The 24159-nt window shown below is 42.6% G+C and overlaps 1 protein-coding gene across 5 annotated transcripts in view; it reads right to left on the reverse strand.

Annotated features, from left to right (window-relative positions):
* LOC149851543 (uncharacterized) overlaps positions 1-24159 on the reverse strand; it is a 156431-nt gene that overhangs the window by 72904 nt on the left and 59368 nt on the right. For all 5 annotated transcript variants that reach the window (XM_090001270.1, XM_090001263.1, XM_090001255.1 and 2 more), the window contains exon 15: positions 3980-4070. In XM_090001270.1, the coding sequence (XP_089857396.1) occupies positions 3980-4070 (91 nt within the window). The remainder of the gene's footprint in view (positions 1-3979; positions 4071-24159) is intronic.

A 24159-nucleotide genomic window follows, 5' to 3' on the forward strand; every position in this document is an offset into this window, starting at 1 on the left:
CGTATGATACAAACTTTCCTGGAGGCCTCGAGATTCGGGTTGATTGTCTAGTTGGAATGTTAGAATATTTCTCAAGTGCACATGGAGGATTAGACTCTTGTCGTCTGGAATATTGAATGCTAGTATCTCTATGAACTTCTTCATTTTAAACATTAAGATCAATAATTCTTTGATCATCATCAAAGTTACAGTCAAGGTCATATTCATCAGATGTTGATGTTAGATCTAGCAAAAAGGAGTACTCAGTGACGTCTTTTAATTTTCTAAAATCAAAGAAGCTCTCCTTTTCAAGAAAGGAAACATTTCTAGACACATATAGTTTATTATTTTTGAAGTCAAAACATCTATAACCTTTCTGGTTTTCAGTATATCCTAAAAAGGCACAAGGAATCGCACGAGGGGAAAGTTTATCATTTTTGTCAGCAAATATGAAACATTTGCACCCAAATATTCTTAGTCTAGAGTAGTCTGGAGAAATGTTCATAAGTTTTTCAATGGGAGTGATATTTTGTAACGAAGAAGATAGCATCCTATTAATGAGATAGGTGGTAGTTAAGGTAGCTTCTGCCCAAAAGTCTTTCGGGACTTGATTTGCTATTAATAAAGTCCTAGTGGTTTCTATAATATGGCGATGTTTTCGTTCTGCCAGTCCATTTTGTTGAGGTGTATAAGGACAAGATCTTTGATGTGTGATGCCATGCAATTTAAGATAATTTTGAAAATCTGTGGATAAAAACTCTCCCCCTGAATCTGTGCGAAAATTAGTAATATCATTTTGAAACTTGTTTTTAACCATATTATGAAAAGTTTGAAAGTATGAAAATACTTCAGACTTATGTTTGAGAAAGTACATCCACGTATGTCGGGAGAAATCATCGACAAAAATAACATAGTAAACAAATCCTCCTTTAGAAATTACTGGTGCAGGACCCCAAACATCCGAGTGTATTAATTCAAGTGGTCTTGTAGAGAAAAAGGTTTTGTTCTGAAATGGTAATCTTTTCATTTTGCCGAGAATACAATCTTTACAATCAAATGATTCAGAGTTACAAAATTTCCCTAGATTTGGAAAATGTTGGATTTTGGCTATATGTGGGTGACCAAGTCTCTTATGCCACAGTTCCAACTCTATTTTTTGAATATTATAACAAAAAGCTTTCTTCGGCATTTCCAAAAAATCCATGTAATAGAGTCCTCCTTCTCTATGACCTTCCCCAATCAGCTTGCCTGACTGGCGATCATGTACCCAACAACCATGAGAAGAAAAAGAAATATTACACCCATAATCAGAAATTTGAGATACAGATAAAAGATTTAAATTTAATTTGGGAACATGTCTAATTTCTGGAATAAAAAAAAAATTGTTTTATAAATTTTTTCAAAATTTCCTATTCCTTCTATTTCAAGAGAATTCCCATCAGCAGTAAAGACCTTTGACACACTTGTTTTATTTTTAACACATTTGGATAGACTTTGATTATTTGGGGTCATATGAAAAGATGCACCAGAGTCAAGAAGCCAAGAAATTTTACCTAGATCAGAAAAAGATGAGGCTGCTGCGCCGGTTGAAGCTTCAGATGAGGAAGAGGCACCTTTGATGAGAGGCTGAAGAATCTCCATTAGTTGGGCCAGGGAAACTGGTGCATCCTGATCTTTAGGCTCCGATCCAGCAATTGCAGCTCTTTTTTCTCTCAGCTCCTTAAGTTTGGGACATTGTGGCCTGTAGTGTCCCGGTTCATGACAGTGATGACAAATAACTTTCTTCTTATCATAGTCACCATTTTGTCGGTTAAAGTGAGGAGGCCTATATAATCGAACATGATTCCCTGGTCTAGACACGGCTAAAACGGAATCATCTTCAATTTTTAAAGAACCTTTCCGGAGACGATTTTCTTCCATTGTTAACTCTTCAATAGTTTCAACAATAGAAGGAATTTTTCCCTGGTGAAGTAAGGGCCGATTTAGTGGTTTCAAATTCCGGCCTTAATCCAGTGATAAACTGGTAAAAATGTTCAGCATCGAGTTGTTTCTGACGAAGCTCGATGTCTTCGGCACAATGCCACTTTGGTTCTAAAAGGGAAAGTTCTTCCCAAAGTTCGGACAACCCATTATAATATTCACGAATAGTTTTGTCTCCTTGTGTCATCATTCGAACTTTTTCTTGGAGGTTGCACACGTGTGCAATATCTTTAAGGGAATACATATTCTTAAGGTATTCCCATGCCTTATCGGCATGATCAAATTTGGCAAGACTTGAGCATTTTTTAATGTCAACGTTATTGATAAGCCATGACATTATCTTCGCATGAGATATTCTCCATTCTTTCCATTTCTTCTCGTATGAGGCAATAGCCTTGATTTTCTCTTCTTCCGATAGAGGGACCTCTTTATCTTCCTCCTTTTTAGTAAGAGATAGCTTAGGTTCTGAATCGGAACCATCCACAATCCCCCATAAGCCTTTTCCCCATATATGGTGCTTCATGATTGAAGCCCATGTTACATAGTTCGTATCGCTTAGTTTCATAGGCATGATGGTGACTTTATCATTGTCATCCATCGATTACAAGGAGAGAAAGAATAGGGATAGAAGAGAAACAAGAAGGAAAATGAAAAAGAAAGAAAAAAAACAATACAACAAGATGTGAAATCTTCTCCAATGAAGTGATAAAACACTTCTCTTCAAGTGGCGAACACTTTTGCAAACGGGCACGGAAACCGAGGCAGATTTTCCTCAAGAATTAGTACTTCCGCGGCTCTGATACCATGAAATGAAATGGGGATCTTCGAAACACGAGCTTAGATTAACAAGAGCAAGTGTCAAGAATGACACTAAAGCATAACCCTTAAAAAGGGTATAACTGGAAACAAAATAAAAATAAAAATGTATTCTTTATTGATATGAAAAACCAATTGCTTAAGAAGCATTGGAGTAAAATACAAGAGGGGCTGCACCCCTTTATATACACAGCTGAAAGAGGACTCAATAGAGCTGTTGGGCACAGTCCAACAGCTCTATTTAGAGCGGTTGGAATGTGTCAGTCCAACAGCTCTATTAAGAGTTGTTGGAATGTGTCAGTCCAACAGCTCTATTGCTAGTCAAGTCTGGACAGGACTTGACTAGCAACAGTCATTCTAGTTCAAACTGAACTAGATGACATAAAGACAAAAAATAAAAATAAAGGAAAAAAATTACAAAAAAGAAAGAAATGAAAAATGTATTTATATATATATAATAATATAATATTATTATATATACATATATGTACAGTTTTACATTTTAACAATACATACATAGAAGAAAATGGTCGTGATGCACTATAGTCATTTCCAGTACCATCCAACATCGAATCAGATGGAAACCACTCGTATGGCAATGACAATGATGGGTAGCACATGGTCGGTGCTATTGTACAAATTTTTGGCCAATCCAATATCAGAATGGCATTGGTCAAGGGATGGTTTTTCTTTAGTCAAAGGCTATTGGTAATTGACTTGTCTATTGGTACTAAAGGTATCTGTGCAAAATGGGCATGACATCATTGATCCCAAGCTGTGGTAAGGCTGAATACTGATAGAGGAAATGACATCATTAGGGGTGGTACCAACACCACTATTTCTGGCACAGGTGCTGAGGGAGCCTTGGGGTTTCAACACACTTTTCAGCCCCATTCCAGCATTTTCCTGTTGCCAATGCAGCAAGAAATTAGCAGAATTCCCATATCCATTCTAGCAACTGCAGCCTTTATTAAAATACCTCCATCCAAACATCTGTCACGATCTATCTATTTATATAGATACATACATACATGAATACACACATACATACATATAAAATATACACATATATAAGTACATACAAATGCATTTGTGCATGTATATATGTATTATTCAAGTGCTTCTTGAAGCAACCTACTCGTGCACCATTTCCAAGTGAAGTCATATATAAACAATAAACATGACGAGACTAATACCATCATACCATTAGTTAACAGAGGAAAGGAGCTCAGTGCATTCTGAATTCTTCTGCATATCTCTTTCCGGATTTCCCCTTCCAGCCAATTCTTTATTCCCTATAGAACAAAAGAAAAAACTGATATTCCGGATATGGAAAAGAGAAGGCTCCAAATGAAGAAAGGACAGACTTTTAGATTAACGGAAATCCTGGCCAACTATCGATAAGTTATGCCAATAAGAGTTTGGTAGTTATAGTGTTAAAAGGTGCATATAATGGTGCACTAGAGAACTCTAAGCTTGTTCCAGTTAAGCTTTGAAGAACAGAAAAAATGCATTAAAAAAAAGCACAAGTCTAGCCTACTTGACAAATCATTCATGTCAAGAAGTGCCAAAGATAATATACTTTCATCATTTCAGACTTTCTATCAGAAGTCTAGAATATACTTATATGCGTACAACTTCTAATTGGATCCCCCACCTGTGCGGCATAGGGCGCTATCTGCTTAGACATAAATTGCAAAATAAACCCATGGGATGACCAACAGTACACTGTGTGAACAACTAGCCCTGATTCATCCGTGTGCAAAAATTATATTTTAGAACCATGATGTCCAAATGTATCCAGGATGTATAGAACAAGAAAGGCTACAAACTGTCAGTCAATTTATTTATAAAATGGTAAGCATATGCCTCAGAGCAAGTATCAACAAAAGCAGTAGTTTCTACAGATAAGTTAACAGGAACACCTTTCTTCTGTAAAAAAACTCTAACCATAAGGTTAGGTGCAAAGAAGGAAAATTAAAGGTTAAATAATAAATATGAAAAAATAGCAACAAAAATAAGATCTTCCATTTCCAGAGGAGTATTGAACAAGAAGCCATTTGTTTGATAACAAATGGTCTACAGAACAAGTTGATGACAAATCACTGGCCTAGACCCCTTATAGTATATTTGAATCTCTCCAAGCAATTTTCTTACTAGTAGCCCATTTAGCCTTCTATAACAGTACTGTTAAGAAATAGATCCAGGGATGAATTTGTCATTAGTTGTTAGTCTGTAAAAACCCCTTGTACTTAGGGGTATCTTTTTACTTTGAGTTATATATAAATACATAACATAGTGAGTGAACAGGGATTCAAGATTCCCTTTTGCTGCTCACAAGTTTCCCTTTCTCCTCTTTCTTCTCTCTAACCTACATCACAGGCCTAAGTGTTTTGGGGAGCGATTTCTCACATGGTATCAGATCAAGGCGAGGATAAGACCCTCTCAGATCAAAGGATGAAGCACTTTTTACTGAAAAGTAAGATAGAATACAGAAGATAACTGTTTGCATAATTAGGGCATATGTGATTAGAAAGGTTCATTGTTTTGATAATTAACCATCTACCCTGGTACGTGGAAGAAGACCATCACAAACACTCGAGGCATTCCGGAATTACATTATTCTCAGATGTTTTAATCCCGAGTACCTAACTGTAGCGAACCCAAAGCGGGCAGTCCGTGATCGGGAGAATCACCACTAAGGCAAAACAGAAAGTAGGATGCATGATGGGCTACTATAGTAGTTGGAGATCTATCACCTAAGACACATGGATAGCCCTAACCTCCGTAGACCTACGAATGAGTGGAGACCACTAGGACGCCTCGCTCCCAAAAATCAGAACAGAATCACTCGAGGTTGTACCATCTACCTTCTTAAAGGTAGAGATCAGAACAGAATGAATCACAAAGGTTATCTTTATTACCAAGATTATTTTAAGTGTCTTACTCTGTGTAAGCTAGAATGGGGGTTCAATAATCCAAGTATTCGTTTTTCGGGTAATAACCAGAGTCATGTATATGTACCTGACCCAATCAGTACTTGCTCTAAATATACGAGCATTTTGCTAATGTGGCGAATCAATATCTTAAGTTTTGTGTGTAGGATAATGCTTTGTTTCGTACTTTGGGAGTTAATTTATTTCAAACTCATACACGAGCTAATACCAGAACGGAAGTATGCCCTACACACTACTGTGTACCAAAAAGATCTTTAGGACCTTGGTATCTTTTGTGCCATAACTTGTTTCGGTGCATGCTATTTTATTGTCAGTAGGGTTTTTTGAACCCGAAGCTCTTTTCTTGAGCTAAACAGAGATGCACGTTGTTCTATACATTCTTCAAATATTTTTATCTTAGAAAGGCAAATAAACGAAAATGTAAGCAGAAAGTAATATTTTATTCGAAGTGTGATGTGTACAAGAACTACTATTTTATTTGAAACATAATGCATATGTCTATATTATTTTGTTCAAAGAATGATTATTTTATTTAAATCTTGATACGTATATATATTATTTTATTTGAAAGGGATGTACGCACGACTATTTATTTTTGAAATACAATCCTTTTTCTCAAAGTATATGGTATGTACCGAAACTATTATTTTATTTGAAATATGATTATTTTATTCCAAGTATGATACATACCAAAACTTATTATTTTATTTGAAATACTCGTTTTATTCAAAATCCAACACGTGTATATATGTATGTATATATATATATGTATAAGTTATTTTATTTGAAGTGCCCTATATATATATTATCATGATTCAAATTTAGCCGAATATATATTTAAATATTCGGAAATCACATGCATTTGGCGGTAGAACTTACTTTGTAGGGTGCAGCGATAAGAAACGGAAAATTCCTAAAAATCCCTGGAGAATTTTCCTCCAAGATAATCTTTGATGTACGAAGGTGGAGTGAGTCGCGTTGCGGACTGATGATAGCAACCGAATTGGATAGCATAAGGAACTTGGGTCAATGACTTAGTCAAAACTGAATCGGGTTTGGTTGTCTAACTGGGTGTAGTCTGGGCAGGTTCAAGTGAGGCAGACCGGGTGAGTTAGATTAGGTGAGGGAGAGGCTAGGTGCAGGTGGCTAGGTTTGGTGGTGTGGCTGACAGGGTTTGATAGAGTGCAGATTGGGTGAGCTTGTGAAAATGTCTTCAAAGAGTCTATATGCACAAGAACACTAAGTTCTTAATGTGTGGTGTGCACAAAGGCACAGCACATACAATCACAAATGCACAAAGGCATAAAAATAATGTAGAATCATTATTAAAGAGGAGATAGCTTTTGCTAAAAGCTTAAGAAAATACAAAGGGGTTGAACCCGTATATATACACAATGGAGAACTTGGAGGGGCTCCACATATAGACGTTGACCGTTGGAGGGGCCAACGTCTATTGTGTGGACCCTCCAATGGCTAAAAAGAAAGAATTCAAAAAAAAGAAAAATAGAAAAATAAAGAAAGAGAGAAATAAATACAATCATATTCATAAGGAGAATATGCATAAAATGAAAATGACAGATTTACCCTTATCGGGTATATATATATATATATACACACACACACACGCTTTTATGTAATTAATAAAAATGGTTGGCTGGGCTTCGTCAACCATGGGATGGACGAGTATGACCTTCTGGTCATAGTTACCTCAGCGATAATTATGAAATAACCATTTTACCCTTGAAACTTGTTGAGCATGTTCTGAATGTGTTTTAACTCTGATTTTGATGAAATCAAAACCATTTTTCTTGGACTTTTGATATGAATGCAACCACAAGTTCAAAACTCATAAAATAGACATTAAAATTATTGTTTTTCCCTTGAGGCTGTCGGGCAAGTTTTGCGAGCTTATAAGCTCTGATTTTGACGAAATCACTTGCGTTCTTTTCAGAATTTTGATGTTGTTGCAACCGTGTATTCAAAAATCATAAAATAAGTTGCCAAAATCATTCATTACCTTAGATATTAATATTCAAACAAAAATCTCTGAAAATTTGTCGGGTATTACATTGAGTATGTCTTTTAGCCAAGTGAGTATGCATCCAAATCCTCCAACAGGTCATATGCAGAGCATTATGAGTCAAGATGTTTGGAATGCTGAATAGCACAACAATCCTATTTGGAATGGTGGTCATCGGTCATTGTAGTTTCAATCTCATTCAAATTTTATGTAATAAATGACTTATCCCTTTAAAAAATAAAGTCCAAAAAGTGTCTTTCTTATGTTCCAATTGTCATATGTGTACGAGTCATGAACTTTCTTTTGAGTCGTCTAATAAAAGAGCTTTTTTCCTTTTAAACTCATTCACTTTGATGTATGGGGACCAACCACTCTATTATCTATGTCTAAATCCAAATTTTACGTCATTTTTGTCAATGATTTTACCAAATATACTTGAACATTCTTCTTGAAATGCAAGGATAAAGTTTTCCAAGTGTTCCAGAACTTTAAATCTTATGTCGAAACTCAGTTTTCTAGAAAAAATCTACGTCTACGTAGTGATAGTGGTGGTGAATGTTAAAATGTAAAATTGTACATATATATATATAATAATATTATTATATATATATATTTCATTTCTTTCTTTTCTGTAATTTTTTTCCTTTATTTTTATTTTTTGTCTTTATGTTATCTAGTTTAGTTTGAACTAGAATGACTGTTGCTAGTCAAGTCCTGTCCGGACTTGACTAGCAATAGAGTTATTGGACTGACAGAGTCCAACAGCTCTATTGAGTCCTCTTTCAGTTGTGTATATAAAGGGGTGCAGCCCCTCTTGTATTTTATTCCAATGCTTCTTAAGCAATTGGATTTTCATATCAATAAAGAATACATTTTTATTTTTATTTTGTTTCCAGTTATACCCTTTTTAAGGGTTATGCTTTAGTGTCATTCTTGACACTTGCCCTTGTGAATCTAAGCTCGTGTTTCGAAGATCCCCATTTCATTTCAGTGAATGTGTCCCAAGCCTTTATTAATTATTTACAAGAGAATGGCATATTACGAGAGATGTCTTGACCGAAAATATCTCAGCAAAATGTGACTGAAGGAAAACATCAACATATAGTTGAGACAACCTTAAATATGTTGATGGATTCCAAAGTCAGAAGGGACCTTTGGATTGAGGCTTTTCATATGTTTGTTTATTGTATCAATCGTATGCCTCTATCCAACTTAGTAGGAGAAAATCCTTTATCTTTACTCTATGGAAGAATCCCAAATTATTCCCTCATGTGGTGCTTTGGAAACAAATGTTTTGTTCATATTGATGCATCGATACATAATAACTTTTCTCCTAGAGCCCAAGAATGCCAATTTATGGGATATGATGATGAGTATTTGGGATATAGGTGTTTTAACCCTGTTTCTCAAAAGTTGATTGATTTCAGGCACCTAGTGTTTCATGAAAATGACTATGTACATGTTAAAAACACTGAAACACAAGCCAGAATCGAGGGGTTCAATCAACCTTTTTGGCCTACCAACAAAGTAACAAGCGAAGAGAATGTTGCTTAGTCGTATGTGAAAGAGTGTACTCAATCAGTTGATACAGATAAGTCAGTCCACGTAACTTCAAATTCATCTTCTAGTTCAGCTTTTCAGTTTTATCCTCAGAGATATGCCCGCAAAATGGCATGTCAACATCAAAAGGAAAGTGTAGCTCCAACAGCATTACCACAAAGTTCATCTACATCTTTTTTACAGTCACCTGAGATGGAATCTCATAGAGAGATCATGAATGGTGCTACTGTAATGAAAAAGGCGGAAGCACCAATAAAGCAAACCACTCTTTTAAAAGAGTGATGCCAAGAACCAAGAACACAAACACTAAAAGTGTATAAAAAACCCACTAAGGGGAAAAGTGCCTAAAAGTCATAAGTTGGATATTATTGAAGAAAGAAAGAAGAGGGTGAAAAACCCATGACAATACAAGAGAGAGCCTCTTCTATTTATAGAGGAGGAAACTAAAGAGGAGGGACCACAAGGGGGCTCCCATCTAGTCGTTGGGGCCCCAACGACTAGATGAGTGGGGCCCCTTGTGGTCTTACAATATGAAAAACAAAAAAGGAAAAAGAAAAGGTAAAAAAAGAAAGAAAAGGAAAAATACAAAAAGAAAAAGATTACATAGGGATTTACCAAAATACCCCTATCGGGTTTTTGGAGTACAAGAAAACAAAAAAGAAATATGTATATATATACATATATGTATATATATACTTATATATATATATACGTATCTATATGTATAAATATACGTATAAATATATATTTATATATACATAATTTAACACGCCTCCTCAAACTTTACGGGGAGAAGACCGAAAGTTTGCTAAGAAGAAACATAAATCGTGGAGTTGAAAGTGCTTTGGTGAAGAAGTCAGTCAGTTGATATTCTGAAGTAACATATGGTAATGTGCTAGTTCCTCTGAGATATTCGTCTCAAACATAATGGCAATCCATTTCGATAAGATTTGTCCGCTCGTGAAAAAAAGTATGATTGCTTGCAATGTAGATCGCACTTTTGTTATCACAGTACAGCTTGGTAGAGGAGGAAATGAGGACGCCCATGTCACCAAGGAGACTTCTAAGCCATACGATTTCCATAGTTGTCATTGTCATGGCCCGATATTCAGCTTCAGTGGATGATAGTGAGACATTTTGTTGCTTCTTGCATCTCCACGAAATGAGAGATTCACCTAAAAAAATGCAAAAACCAATAGTTGAAATACGATCATTGGGATTTCCTCCCAAGTCAGCATCAGTAAAAGCAGTTAATTCAAGAGATGAGGAAGAGGATAAGAAAAGCCCTTTGGAGATGATATTTTTGATGTATCGCACAATTCGCATCATGGCCGCCATGTGAACTGAAGTAGGCGCATGCTGAAACTGGCTTGCAGCATGAACCGCATGAGCTGTATCTAGACGGGTGATGGATAAATAGGTAAGAGATCCAATTAATTGACGATAGTGAGTTGGATCCTCAAGTAGAACACCATCCTCGAGTCTCAGTTTTGCATTGATAACTTCAGGAGTTTCAACTTTCTTTTCATTAGATACTCATGACTTGGTACAAATGTTTGCTGCTAATTTCATTTGCGATAGAATGTATCCTCGGGGGGAGTAAGTCACTTCAATACCTAAAAAATATCTCAAAAATCCAAGGTCAGACATATCAAAAGTTTTCTTTAACATGGACTTAACCTCATTTACCCCCTTTTTGTCACTCCCAGTGATGATCATATCATCAACATACAAAAGTAGAATAACAATTAAGTCACATGTTTTCTTAACAAAAAGAGCACTGTCAGTATAATAAAAAATAAATCCCAAATTGATTAATACATTACTAAACTTATCATACCAAGCTTTACGAGCTTGCTTAAGTTCATATAAAGCTTTTTTTAATTTTAAAATTTTACCATTTAAATTCATACCCGGAGGTGGTTCCATATAAACTTTTTCACTCAAATTTTCATTTAAAAAGGCATTCTTAACGTCAAGTTGAAAGATAGGTCATTTTTTAATGGACGCTATTGCAATAAGAGTTCGCACACTAGTCATGCGAGCAATAGGAGCAAATGACTCATCATAATCCACCCCATATTCCTGGGCATATCCTTTGGCTACTAATCGAGCCTTAAATGTTTCCAAAGAACCATCACTTTTAGCTTTTACTTTGAAAACCCATCTACATCCTATGGGTTTCTTGCCATTTGGAGGATCAATGATTTCCCATGTTTGAGCATTTTCAAGTGCATTTAGTTCAAATTCCATTGCTTCATTCCAATGAGCATACTGCTTAGCATCATTATAATGAGATGGTTCATAGAAAGAGTGAATAGCAAGCAAACAAGCTCAAAAATTTGGAGAAAAAGAATCATAAGATACAAATCTATTAGGTATTTTAGAAATACGATTTGATCTTTTTTGAGAGGATTCTTCAATTGACTCATTTTGAGAAAATTTCTCAAGAGTGCAAGGAGGATTACTTTCATTTCTCCTAGAATAAACTTGTGTGTGATTTGGTATATTTTTATTTAAGTTTTCATGAAGGTCATGTTGCTCATTAGCCGGGGGTTCAATATGTTCTTCACAAGGTTCAATATTTTCAACATGATCATCTATGTTTGTTTCTTGAGGCAATAAGTCAAACAAAAAAAAACAATCAACATGTTTATTTGGTTTATGCGAAAAAACATTTTTTTTCTAAGTAACATCTTTTGAGATGTAGAGTTTGTTATTTAATAGATCAAAACATTGATAGCCTTTTTGTTTTTCGTCATAACCTAAGAAAATACATCCTATTGCCTTGGATGAAAGTTTATCATTTTTGTGAGTTAGAACATAACATTTACATCCAAAAATTCTTAGTCTTTTGTAGTCGGGAGATATATTATAAAGTTTTTCAAATAGAGAAATATTTTTCAAAGCGAAAGATGGTGTTCTATTGATTAAATATATTAAGGTTAGAACCGCTTTGGCCCAAAAGGATTTGGGAATATTTTTGGAAATAAGTAAAGTTCTTGTGGTTTCTATTCTGCGTCTATGTTTTCTTTCCGCAAGACCATTTTGTTGTGGAGTGTTAGGACAAGAACGTTGATGACAAATTCGGTTTTCTTTTAAGTACATTTGAAATTCATTGAACATATATTCGCCTCCCGAATCGGATCTAAGGGTGGATAAGTTTCCTAGAAATTGGTTTTTAACCATTGCATGAAATTCTTTGAAAAAGGAAAAAACTTCAGATTTGCGATTTAAGAAGTAAATCCAAGTAAATCGAGTGAAATCATCAATAAAGATCACATAATATGAAAAAACTCCTTTGGATAAAATAGGGGAAGATCCCCATACATCGGAATGAACAATTTCAAATGGCCGAGTGGTGACATAATTTCTTTGAGGAAATGGAATAGCTTTAGATTTCTCAAAAATGCAATCTTTAGAAGTCATGTGTTTGACTTTACAAGTATTGTAACAACCCGTTAAAAAAAAAAAAAAAAAAAGAATGGTTAGGATTCGGGTCGGATCCGGACCCGACCCGGACCCAATGGAGGCACCGCCTCCCTCGTGCCTTTAAAAAGATAAGGCAGGGGGGGTTTCAAATACGAAACCCTCCCCCTCGCTGTCTCTTCTCCCTCACCGCCTCCCGACTCTCCCTCGCTCGTCTGCTGCCGCCATTTGCGACCTCTCTCCGCCGCCGCCGCCGACCACCAGGTACGTTCTCCCTCCTCTTCTTCTCCCTTTTTTTTCCGTCTCTCTCTCTCTCTCTCTCTCTCTCTCTCTCTCTCTCTCTCTCTCTCTCTCTCTCTCTCTCTCTCTCTCTCTCTCTCCCATTCCTCCCCCCCCTCGGTTCTTCGTTGCACAGGGAGGGGAGGGCTGAGCCTCCTCCCTGCTTTCGTACGGCAGGCGAGGGGCGGAGCCCCCTCCCTACTTCCGTACGGCAGAGGAGGGGCTGGGCCCCTCTTCCCTGCTCTCTGCTACGGCAGGGGAGGGGTCGAGCCCCTCCTCCCTGCCCCTTTTTGTTGCGCCAGCAGGGGCCATCGGCCCCTGCCTTTCATTTGCCAGCAGGGGCCCATGGCCCCTGCCTTTCTTTTGCACCAGCAGGGGGCCATCGGCCCCTGCCTTTCATTTGCCAGCAGTGGCCCCTGCCTTTCTTTCGTCAGCAGGGGCATAGGCCCCTGCCTTTTGTTTGCCAGCAGGGGCCTATGGCCCCTGCCTTTCTTTGGTCAGCAGGGGCATAGGCCCCTGCCTTTCATTTGCCAGCAGGGGCCTATGGCCCCTGCCTTTCTTTGGTCAGCAGGGGCATAGGCCCCTGCCTTTTGTTTGCCAGCAGGGGCCTATGGCCCCTGCCTTTCTTTGGTCAGCAGGGGCATAGGCCCCTGCCTTTCGTTTGCCAGCAGGGGCCATCGGCCTTTGCCTTTCTGTGTGCCAGCAGGGGCCATTGGCCCTTGCCTTTCTGTTTGCTAACAGGGGCCATCGGCCCCTGCCTTTTTGTTTGCCAGTAGGGGCCGATCCCCTGCCCCTTTTGTGCGCAAGCCTATACCCTTGGTCGACAGACCCGGGGAATCTTTGGAAGCTACATCGTAATGGGGACAGATTATTACAATTGTTGATCTCCAGCGAGGAATTCCTAGTGAACGTGAGTCATATGCTCACATTGACTACATCCCTCTTTGGGCGGCAAGGCTCATTTGGCCCTGCCCCATCCTTTTTGGTTTTGAGTCATTTGGGACCGTTGGCCCCAACTCTATGTATTGGAGAAGTTGAGTCTTTGCCTTGCTTTTGCTTTGTCGGGGCTTGCATGTTAATATCGCATATTCGCAGCTACGACGGATCTCATTCGCGCTCCGCGACCCGAGCCGTCAATTGTGTACGTCCGCAGACGTCGGCAAGCTCGTAACCCTCCAAGGTAGGGGAAGATTGTACGAAAGACTTGGATAATTGAATTAAGTTCAATTAAACTAAAAACGATCAATAAAATGAATATATATATATACAAATATATATATATATATATATATATATATATTTATACGAGTATGCACTTAACTCAAGGACGCGGTTTCACGATCCTTGCCCTTTACCTTATGTCAGTCTATACTTACCATCGTGTATCACGTCGAGATCTCGTGTTGCATTCTTGCTTATGGTTTGTATGTGTCGTCACGCATCGTGGCGAGGTTCAGTGTCGCACTTCTGCTTACCGCCTTTACCTTGTCGCCGCGCTTTGCGCCTAGGCTCTTGTTTTTGTATGTATTATTACTGCTTTGCTATTGCAGATGCCGCATAGGTTTTTGCTCTTTGCATATGCCTTAAAGGCATCCTCAGGCATTCACCTCTCTCTCTTGCGACAAGAGTTGAGATGGGAGCTAGCGTTACATCCTCGTCTAAGGAGGGGGATACCTTGCAAGGATCCTGACTCCTTAAGTATGCAGTCCTGCAGACGAGTTGGAGGTTCTGTTGAGAAACATGTATCCCGTCTATCGAGGCCGGTGTCGAGTCATGCGAGGCATGTAGATACCCCGATAGCGGATGAGGTTCTAGAAAATCGCAGGCATAATGTTGGCACAAGGTACTGCTGTTTCAAAGGATATAGTAAAGTTGATAAACTTTACATCCTTGTGAAACACTCCTGTTGAGGCTTCTTTTGAGGAGCTATACCCCCTTCATCCTAGAGTACTTGTAGTCGTGCACGACACGTCTAGTACTGCGATGATCAGATGAGACGGTCGTGCGACCACGAACAGTGCGAAATGCACAATGCTGAAATCACATAAATGGCCTCACATTCGCCTTCACAGGCAAGATGCTTGAGTGGTTTAAAGACTACAGCATAGAGTGGGTCGTTAGTTAAGCAACCCCTAACGTACCTGTTCGTTTCAAGTGGTCTGTCAAGGGAGAGGACAGGACGGTACAAACTCCAATGGACAGGTTGTTAACAACCACCCTACGGGCAATGATCCGGCCTCCCCAGTCATTGGAGTTAGGGGAAAGGGGCTACAATAGTTAGCTCAAAACTTCTGCAGAAGTTGGATGCATCCGTGGCACTGCCTCCTTCGGGGAATCCTCTCTCGGCTAAAGCCGTCCCTCTGGAGCGGACTCAACTAGCTTTTCGGGTTATTCAAATACATAGAATAACAGACGCCCGAACTAGTCTCAGTTGTTTCTACGTTTTGCCTGCGCGTACCCGCGGGCCAGTAATATCGAAACATAAAGTCTGTTCACACTGGTGGTTGAGTAGTGAGACTCACTTGCACTCGCTTGCACTACTGACTCACTTGGACTCACTTGCACTCGCTTGCACTACTGACTCACTTGGACTCACTTGCACTCGCTTGCACTACTGACTCGCTTGCACTCGCTTGCACTATTGACTCGCTTGCACTACTGATTCGCTTGCACTACATACGCGTTTGCACTATTTATCTGCTTGCATTGCTTACCTGTTTAACTGCTTATCTACTTTAAACTGCGTAACCTACTGAATGAAATGTACATAATTCAGTTTCCTTGTAGTCTATCTTGTGCACCTACTAGTTTCTTTAGCGAAACTAACCCAGTCTATGGGTACAGGTGATGAATAGGCACTTCACGGGCGATGGCGCGATGGCAAGATGGTTTCAAGACTCTCTTCTTCCTGCTCTTAGCTCGCGTCCTGATGTTTTTGGGTCTTGTAATGGATTTTCCTTGGGACATCCGAATTTTGTACTTTTGGAACCTTCTTTTAATGAAAGTGCCTTTTTCAAGTAGCATGGGTTGTATGTTTTGGTTCTTCAGCTAACGTGCCCAAAGTGGTCAACTTGCCTTTCTAAAATTAACAAAAGGATGGGCTTCCGCTTATTTCTTAAACCAACTCTGAAATAAAGAGATTCTTTTAGTCTCTTGCCTGTTTTATGAAAGGTTTGAAAGTTGAAATTTTGGGGCGTTACATCTTGGTATCAGAGCTAAGGGAAGTAAGGATTCTTGACCATTGAGCATCCGCATCGCGCTGTGAGTATACCTTTCTTTTTGCTTAGTAGGTGTTTTTTTTGCATTGTTAAGCTAAGAGGCTTGACGCGTTCTGCTTATGTACCAGCATTGCTGGGTTTTCCTAAACTACTCATGTTAAACATGAATAGTACTTATGTTTCTGGCTTATTTCGAGCCTCCTGAAAATTCTAATTATTGGTATTCCTTGTTTACTCCAAGGATGGCAAGAAACTCGAATGAAGGGTCTGCTGACGATTGGTCAGATCAGCGGGGATTCGTGTTGGATTCCATAAGTTCCCTAGCAGCGGCTATGCGAGACCAGATTCGTTCTCAAAGGGAACCAGCGCCCGTTTCTGAGCCGAAGCCGCATACCGCAGTGACGTATGAGAAATTCCTGAAGCTTGACCCCCCGACCTTCGATGGCAAGCCCGACCCAGACATGGCCGATAACTGGGTGAAGGAGGTGGAACGAGTGTTCGAGGTCTTGTCAGTGCCCGATGACAAGAAGACGTTATTCGGGACCTTTAGGCTGAAGGAGAATGCCCGCAGTTGGTGGGACATGGCCCGGAGTATGCAGTTTTCGGGAATTTCGCCCATTCCTTGGGAAGCTTTTAGAAAGGCTTTCTTGGGGAACTACTTCCCGCCTCATGCGAGGGAGAAGAAGAAGGTGGAGTTCTTGGAGCTCAGCCAAGGCAATTCGAGTTTGACGGATTATATCGCCAAATTCCAGCGCTTAGAACCCTATTGTCCCAACCTGTTCCCGGATGATCGCGAGCGAGCAGGAAAGTTTGTTCGGGGGCTAAAGGAGGGGCTCATGCATCGGGTCCTAACCAGCATGCCCTCGACCTTCTCTGCGGCAGTTGCTGCTGCCACCCTCCTGAGTGAGGCCTGGGAGCGCACTAAGAGTACACAGGGCAGGAGGTCACCCGCTACGGGTGGTGAGCCGAAGACACCTTCCGGTGACCCAGGCAAACGATCGTTCCTTCCTGTGAAGAGCGAAGGAGGAAGGAGACGATATCCTCCTTCGAAGCGTCAGCGGCCTCAGGGCAACCCTCCAGCCAGGCAGCAGACGAGCAATGTGTGCCCCAGGTGCGGTCGATCCCACATCGGGCAGGCGTGCCCGCTCGACACAGGCGGATGCCTGTATTGTGGCAAGATGGGCCACTACGCGCGCGACTGTCGCAAAAAGGCGGCTGACGACGCCAGGCAGACCAGCGGAGCACCTCTGCTCCCTCGGCCACCACAGTCCCAACAGCAGTATCAGACGCCGCAACCGCAGGCGAGCGGTCAAAGGAGGGCACCGGGACGCGTCTACTCAGCCAAGGCCGAGCAGCTGACCAAGGGCGACCTAGTGCAAGGTACCCTTTTTGTCGCTAACCAAGCGGCTTTTGTGCTTTTTGATTGTGGTGCCACACACTCTTTTATTTCGGTAAATTTTGCCGAGTTTTTGCGCGTACCTGTAAAACCCTTACATAATACCCTTGAAGTGTATAACCCGATTGGAAAAAATACTGTTTGTGCGACCTACGTACCAGAGTTGGACGTAGTCCTGGCAGATTGGCATTTACCGGTTTGTGCTATCCTGCTAGTGATGACGGAATTTGACGTCATCCTAGGCATGGATTGGCTGCACAAGTATCATGCCAAGATTTTTTGCAGAGATAGCAAGATTGTTTTGTCTCCCCCGGGAATGCCCAAGGTGGAATTCAAGATCGTGAAACCTGTTCGGGCAAGCAAGTTGATTTCGTCGCTGAAGGCGCAAAGCTACCTCAGGAAGGGATGCACTGCCTTTCTGGTTAGTGTCGTCCAGTCCGAGCCGACGCGAGTCTCGATGGGAGACTTGGAGGTTGTGCGAGATTTTCCAGACGTCTTCCCGGAGGAACTGCCAGGCCTTCCTCCACCTCGTGAGGTGCAGTTCAACATCGAGTTGCTGCCGGGTACTGCGCCAATTTCTAAGGCTCCATATCGGATGGCACCAGCCGAGCTCGAAGAGCTCAAGAAGCAGTTGCAGGAGTTGATGGATCAGGGATTCATCCGCCCCAGCGTCTCGCCTTGGGGAGTTCCTGTCTTGTTTGTGAAGAAGAAAGACGGATCTTTGCGATTGTGCATCGACTATCGGATGCTCAACCAGGCGACAATAAAGAATAAGTACCCGTTGCCACGCATCGAGGATCTGTTCGATCAGTTGCAGAGGGCCAAGATCTTCTCAAAGATCGACCTTAGATCTGGGTATCATCAACTCAGAATTAAGGGAGATGATATCTCCAAGACGGCCTTCCGGACCAGGTATGGGCATTACGAATTTACGGTCATGCCCTTCGGACTCACTAACGCTCCTGCAGCGTTCATGGATCTCATGAATAGGGTGTTCAAACCCTTCTTGGACACCTTCGTGATCGTGTTCATTGACGACATCTTGGTGTATTCCGATAGCTGGGAGCAACATCGTGAGCACTTGAGAGTTATTCTCGAAACTTTGCGAAAGGAGCGTTTGTACGCTAAGTACTCTAAGTGCGAGTTTTGGCTCGAGGAGATCATGTTTTTGGGACATGTCATCTCCAAGGAAGGTGTGTCCGTGGATCCAGCGAAAGTCGAGGCTGTACTCAGTTGGCAGCAACCGAGGAATGTTCGTGACATTCGGAGTTTTCTTGGATTAGCTGGGTATTATCGAAGATTTATCCAGGACTTTTCTAAGATCTCTCTACCCTTGACGCAACTCCTGAAGAAAGAAGCTAGGTTCGTGTGGGACGACATGTGCGAGAACAGTTTTCTGATGTTGAAGGAACGTCTTACGACTGCTCCTATTTTGGCCTTACCTTCGGGTCAAGGCGGCTTCGTGATTTACACCGACGCTTCCGGGACAGGCTTGGGTTGCGTCTTAATGCAGAACGATAGAGTGATCGCCTATGCATCGCGCCAACTTAAAATACATGAGAAGAATTATCCGACTCATGATTTGGAGTTAGCAGCGGTGGTCTTCGCATTGAAGATATGGCGGCACTATTTGTATGGGGAGCGGTTCGAGGCTTTTACAGATCATAAGAGCCTAAAATATTTGTTCTCACAGAAGGAGCTGAATATGAGGCAGCGGCGTTGGCTGGAATTCCTCAAGGATTACGACTTTACCTTGTCCTACCACCCGGGAAAAGCGAACGTTGTGGCCGACGCTCTGAGCCGCAAGTCTCCCAGCGTTTCCGTTAATTTGTTATTTGCAGGGTGGAAGCTGATCGAGGATTTGATATCGTGGGAACCGTTTGCAGTCACTCCAGTTTCGATCAGTCTTTCCAGCATGGTAGCTCAACCTGAGCTATTATCTAGGATCTTTGTTAGTCAAAAGAGCGATGAGCAGTACGAAAAGCTGAAGGCTCTAGCGCAGCGGGCCGATACCCCCTTTCGTCTGAGTGAGGAAGGAGGTGTATGGCGTAAGGATCGTCTCTGGGTGCCAAAAGACCCTATTTTGAGAGATGAGATTCTCGCTGAAGCCCACAAGTCCAGGTACACGATTCACCCGGGCGGCACAAAGATGTTCAAAGATTTGCAGCGCAGATATTGGTGGAGTGGAATGAAGCGGGACGTAGCCGAATACGTTTCGAAGTGTTTGACTTGCCAACAGGTTAAGATCGAGCACCAGCGACCAGGCGGAGTGATGCAGCAGATGGAGATTCCACAATGGAAGTGGGAGGACATCACGATGGACTTCATCGTCGGTTTGCCAAGGACGCGGAGGAAACACGATGCGATTTGGGTGATCGTGGATCGACTCACTAAATCGGCGCATTTCCTCCCTATTCGGCTCAGTCAGTCCCTGGACAGCTTGGCAGATCTCTATGTCAGGGAGATTGTGAGATTGCACGGTGTTCCTGTGTCAATCATCTCCGATCGTGACCCGAGGTTCACCTCCAGGTTTTGGGGACAACTGCAGTTGGCCTTGGGCACGAAACTGAAATTCAGCACCGCTTTCCACCCTCAGACCGACGGACAATCTGAACGCACGATTCAGACTTTGGAGGACATGCTGCGAGCGTGCATGTTAGACTGGAAGGGAGAATGGGACTCTCATACCGGGTTGGCAGAATTCGCGTACAATAATAGTTATCATGCGAGTATCGGTATGGCCCCGTACGAAGCTTTGTACGGGAAGCCTTGTCGATCACCTGTTTACTGGGATGAGGTTGGTGAGCGGATGTTAGATTCACCTATAGTGCTACAGCACTATACTCAGCAAGTGCAGATGATCAGGGAACGTTTGCGTACCGCGCAGAGTCGGCAGAAGTGTTACGTTGATCGTCGACGTAGAGAGCTGGAGTTCTCAACAGGAAATATGGTTTTTGTTAAGGTATCTCATACAAAGAGCGTTTTCCGTTTTGGGAAGAAAGGAAAGCTGAGTCCCCGGTTCGTCGGACCTTTTGAGATCCTGGATCGGATCGGTGAGGCGGCTTAACGTGTTGCGCTGCCTCCTCAGTACGCTCAGATCCACGACGTCTTCCACGTATCTATGCTGAGAAGATACGTTCACGACCCATCACACATCATTTATTATGATGATGTGGATATCCAAAAGGACTTGACGTTCGAGGAAAGACCAGTGGCAATCGTTGACCGTCGAGACCAAGTGCTCAGATCGAAGACGATTTCCCTTGTAAAAGTACGTTGGCAACACCATGGAATAAATGAATGTACATGGGAGCCCGAGTCGGATATCAGGGAAAAATACCCTCACTTGTATTTTGACCAGTGTAAGGAATAAAAATTTCGCGGACGAAATTATTTTTAAGGAGGGTAGGATGTAACAACCCGTTAAAAAAAAAAAAAAAAAAATGGTTAGGATTCGGGTCGGATCCGGACCCGGACCCGACCCGGACCCAATGGAGGCACCGCCTCCCTCGTGCCTTTAAAAAGATAAGGCAGGGGGGGTTTCAAATACGAAACCCTCCCCCTCGCTGTCTCTTCTCCCTCACCGCCTCCCGACTCTCCCTCGCTCGTCTGCTGCCGCCATTTGCGACCTCTCTCCGCCGCCGCCGCCGACCACCAGGTACGTTCTCCCTCCTCTTCTTCTCCCTTTTTTTTCTCTCTCTCTCTCTCTCTCTCTCTCTCTCTCTCTCTCTCTCTCTCTCTCTCCCATTCCTCCCCCCCCCCTCGGTTCTTCGTTGCACAGGGAGGGGAGGGCTGAGCCTCCTCCCTGCTTTCGTACGGCAGGCGAGGGGCGGAGCCCCCTCCCTACTTCCGTACGGCAGGGGAGGGGCTGGGCCCCTCTTCCCTGCTCTCTGCTACGGCAGGGGAGGGGTCGAGCCCCTCCTCCCTGCCCCTTTTTGTTGCGCCAGCAGGGGCCATCGGCCCCTGCCTTTCATTTGCCAGCAGGGGCCCATGGCCCCTGCCTTTCTTTTGCACCAGCAGGGGGCCATCGGCCCCTGCCTTTCATTTGCCAGCAGTGGCCCCTGCCTTTCTTTCGTCAGCAGGGGCATAGGCCCCTGCCTTTTGTTTGCCAGCAGGGGCCTATGGCCCCTGCCTTTCTTTGGTCAGCAGGGGCATAGGCCCCTGCCTTTCATTTGCCAGCAGGGGCCTATGGCCCCTGCCTTTCTTTGGTCAGCAGGGGCATAGGCCCCTGCCTTTTGTTTGCCAGCAGGGGCCTATGGCCCCTGCCTTTCTTTGGTCAGCAGGGGCATAGGCCCCTGCCTTTCGTTTGCCAGCAGGGGCCATCGGCCTTTGCCTTTCTGTGTGCCAGCAGGGGCCATTGGCCCCTGCCTTTCTGTTTGCTAACAGGGGCCATCGGCCCCTGCCTTTTTGTTTGCCAGTAGGGGCCGATCCCCTGCCCCTTTTGTGCGCAAGCCTATACCCTTGGTCGACAGACCCGGGGAATCTTTGGAAGCTACATCGTAATGGGGACAGATTATTACAATTGTTGATCTCCAGCGAGGAATTCCTAGTGAACGTGAGTCATCTGCTCACATTGACTACATCCCTCTTTGGGCGGCAAGGCTCATTTGGCCCTGCCCCATCCTTTTTGGTTTTGAGTCATTTGGGACCGTTGGCCCCAACTCTATGTATTGGAGAAGTTGAGTCTTTGCCTTGCTTTTGCTTTGTCGGGGCTTGCATGTTAATATCGCATATTCGCAGCTACGACGGATCTCATTCGCGCTCCGCGACCCGAGCCGTCAATTGTGTACGTCCGCAGACGTCGGCAAGCTCGTAACCCTCCAAGGTAGGGGAAGATTGTACGAAAGACTTGGATAATTGAATTAAGTTCAATTAAACTAAAAACGATCAATAAAATGAATATATATATATATATACAAATATATATATATATATATATATATATATATATTTATACGAGTATGCACTTAACTCAAGGACGCGGTTTCACGATCCTTGCCCTTTACCTTATGTCAGTCTATACTTACCATCGTGTATCACGTCGAGATCTCGTGTTGCATTCTTGCTTATGGTTTGTATGTGCCGTCACGCATCGTGGCGAGGTTCAGTGTCGCACTTCTGCTTACCGCCTTTACCTTGTCGCCGCGCTTTGCGCCTAGGCTCTTGTTTTTGTATGTATTATTACTGCTTTGCTATTGCAGATGCCGCATAGGTTTTTGCTCTTTGCATATGCCTTAAAGGCATCCTCAGGCATTCACCTCTCTCTCTTGCGACGAGAGTTGAGATGGGAGCTAGCGTTACATCCTCGTCTAAGGAGGGGGATACCTTGCAAGGATCCTGACTCCTTAAGTATGCAGTCCTGCAGACGAGTTGGAGGTTCTGTTGAGAAACATGTATCCCGTCTATCGAGGCCGGTGTCGAGTCATGCGAGGCATGTAGATACCCCGATAGCGGATGAGGTTCTAGAAAATCGCAGGCATAATGTTGGCACAAGGTACTGCTGTTTCAAAGGATATAGTAAAGTTGATAAACTTTACATCCTTGTGAAACACTCCTGTTGAGGCTTCTTTTGAGGAGCTATACCCCCTTCATCCTAGAGTACTTGTAGTCGTGCACGACACGTCTAGTACTGCGATGATCAGATGAGACGGTCGTGCGACCACGAACAGTGCGAAATGCACAATGCTGAAATCACATAAATGGCCTCACATTCGCCTTCACAGGCAAGATGCTTGAGTGGTTTAAAGACTACAGCATAGAGTGGGTCGTTAGTTAAGCAACCCCTAACGTACCTGTTCGTTTCAAGTGGTCTGTCAAGGGAGAGGACAGGACGGTACAAACTCCAATGGACAGGTTGTTAACAACCACCCTACGGGCAATGATCCGGCCTCCCCAGTCATTGGAGTTAGGGGAAAGGGGCTACAATAGTTAGCTCAAAACTTCTGCAGAAGTTGGATGCATCCGTGGCACTGCCTCCTTCGGGGAATCCTCTCTCGGCTAAAGCCGTCCCTCTGGAGCGGACTCAACTAGCTTTTCGGGTTATTCAAATACATAGAATAACAGACGCCCGAACTAGTCTCAGTTGTTTCTACGTTTTGCCTGCGCGTACCCGCGGGCCAGTAATATCGAAACATAAAGTCTGTTCACACTGGTGGTTGAGTAGTGAGACTCACTTGCACTCGCTTGCACTACTGACTCACTTGGACTCACTTGCACTCGCTTGCACTACTGACTCACTTGGACTCACTTGCACTCGCTTGCACTACTGACTCGCTTGCACTATTGACTCGCTTGCACTACTGATTCGCTTGCACTACATACGCGTTTGCACTATTTATCTGCTTGCATTGCTTACCTGTTTAACTGCTTATCTACTTTAAACTGCGTAACCTACTGAATGAAATGTACATAATTCAGTTTCCTTGTAGTCTATCTTGTGCACCTACTAGTTTCTTTAGCGAAACTAACCCAGTCTATGGGTACAGGTGATGAATAGGCACTTCACGGGCGATGGCGCGATGGCAA

Source organism: Nuphar pumila, chromosome 1 (genome assembly GCF_984573655.1).
Source record: "Nuphar pumila chromosome 1, dmNupPumi1.hap1.1, whole genome shotgun sequence".
NCBI lineage: Eukaryota > Viridiplantae > Streptophyta > Magnoliopsida > Nymphaeales > Nymphaeaceae > Nuphar > Nuphar pumila.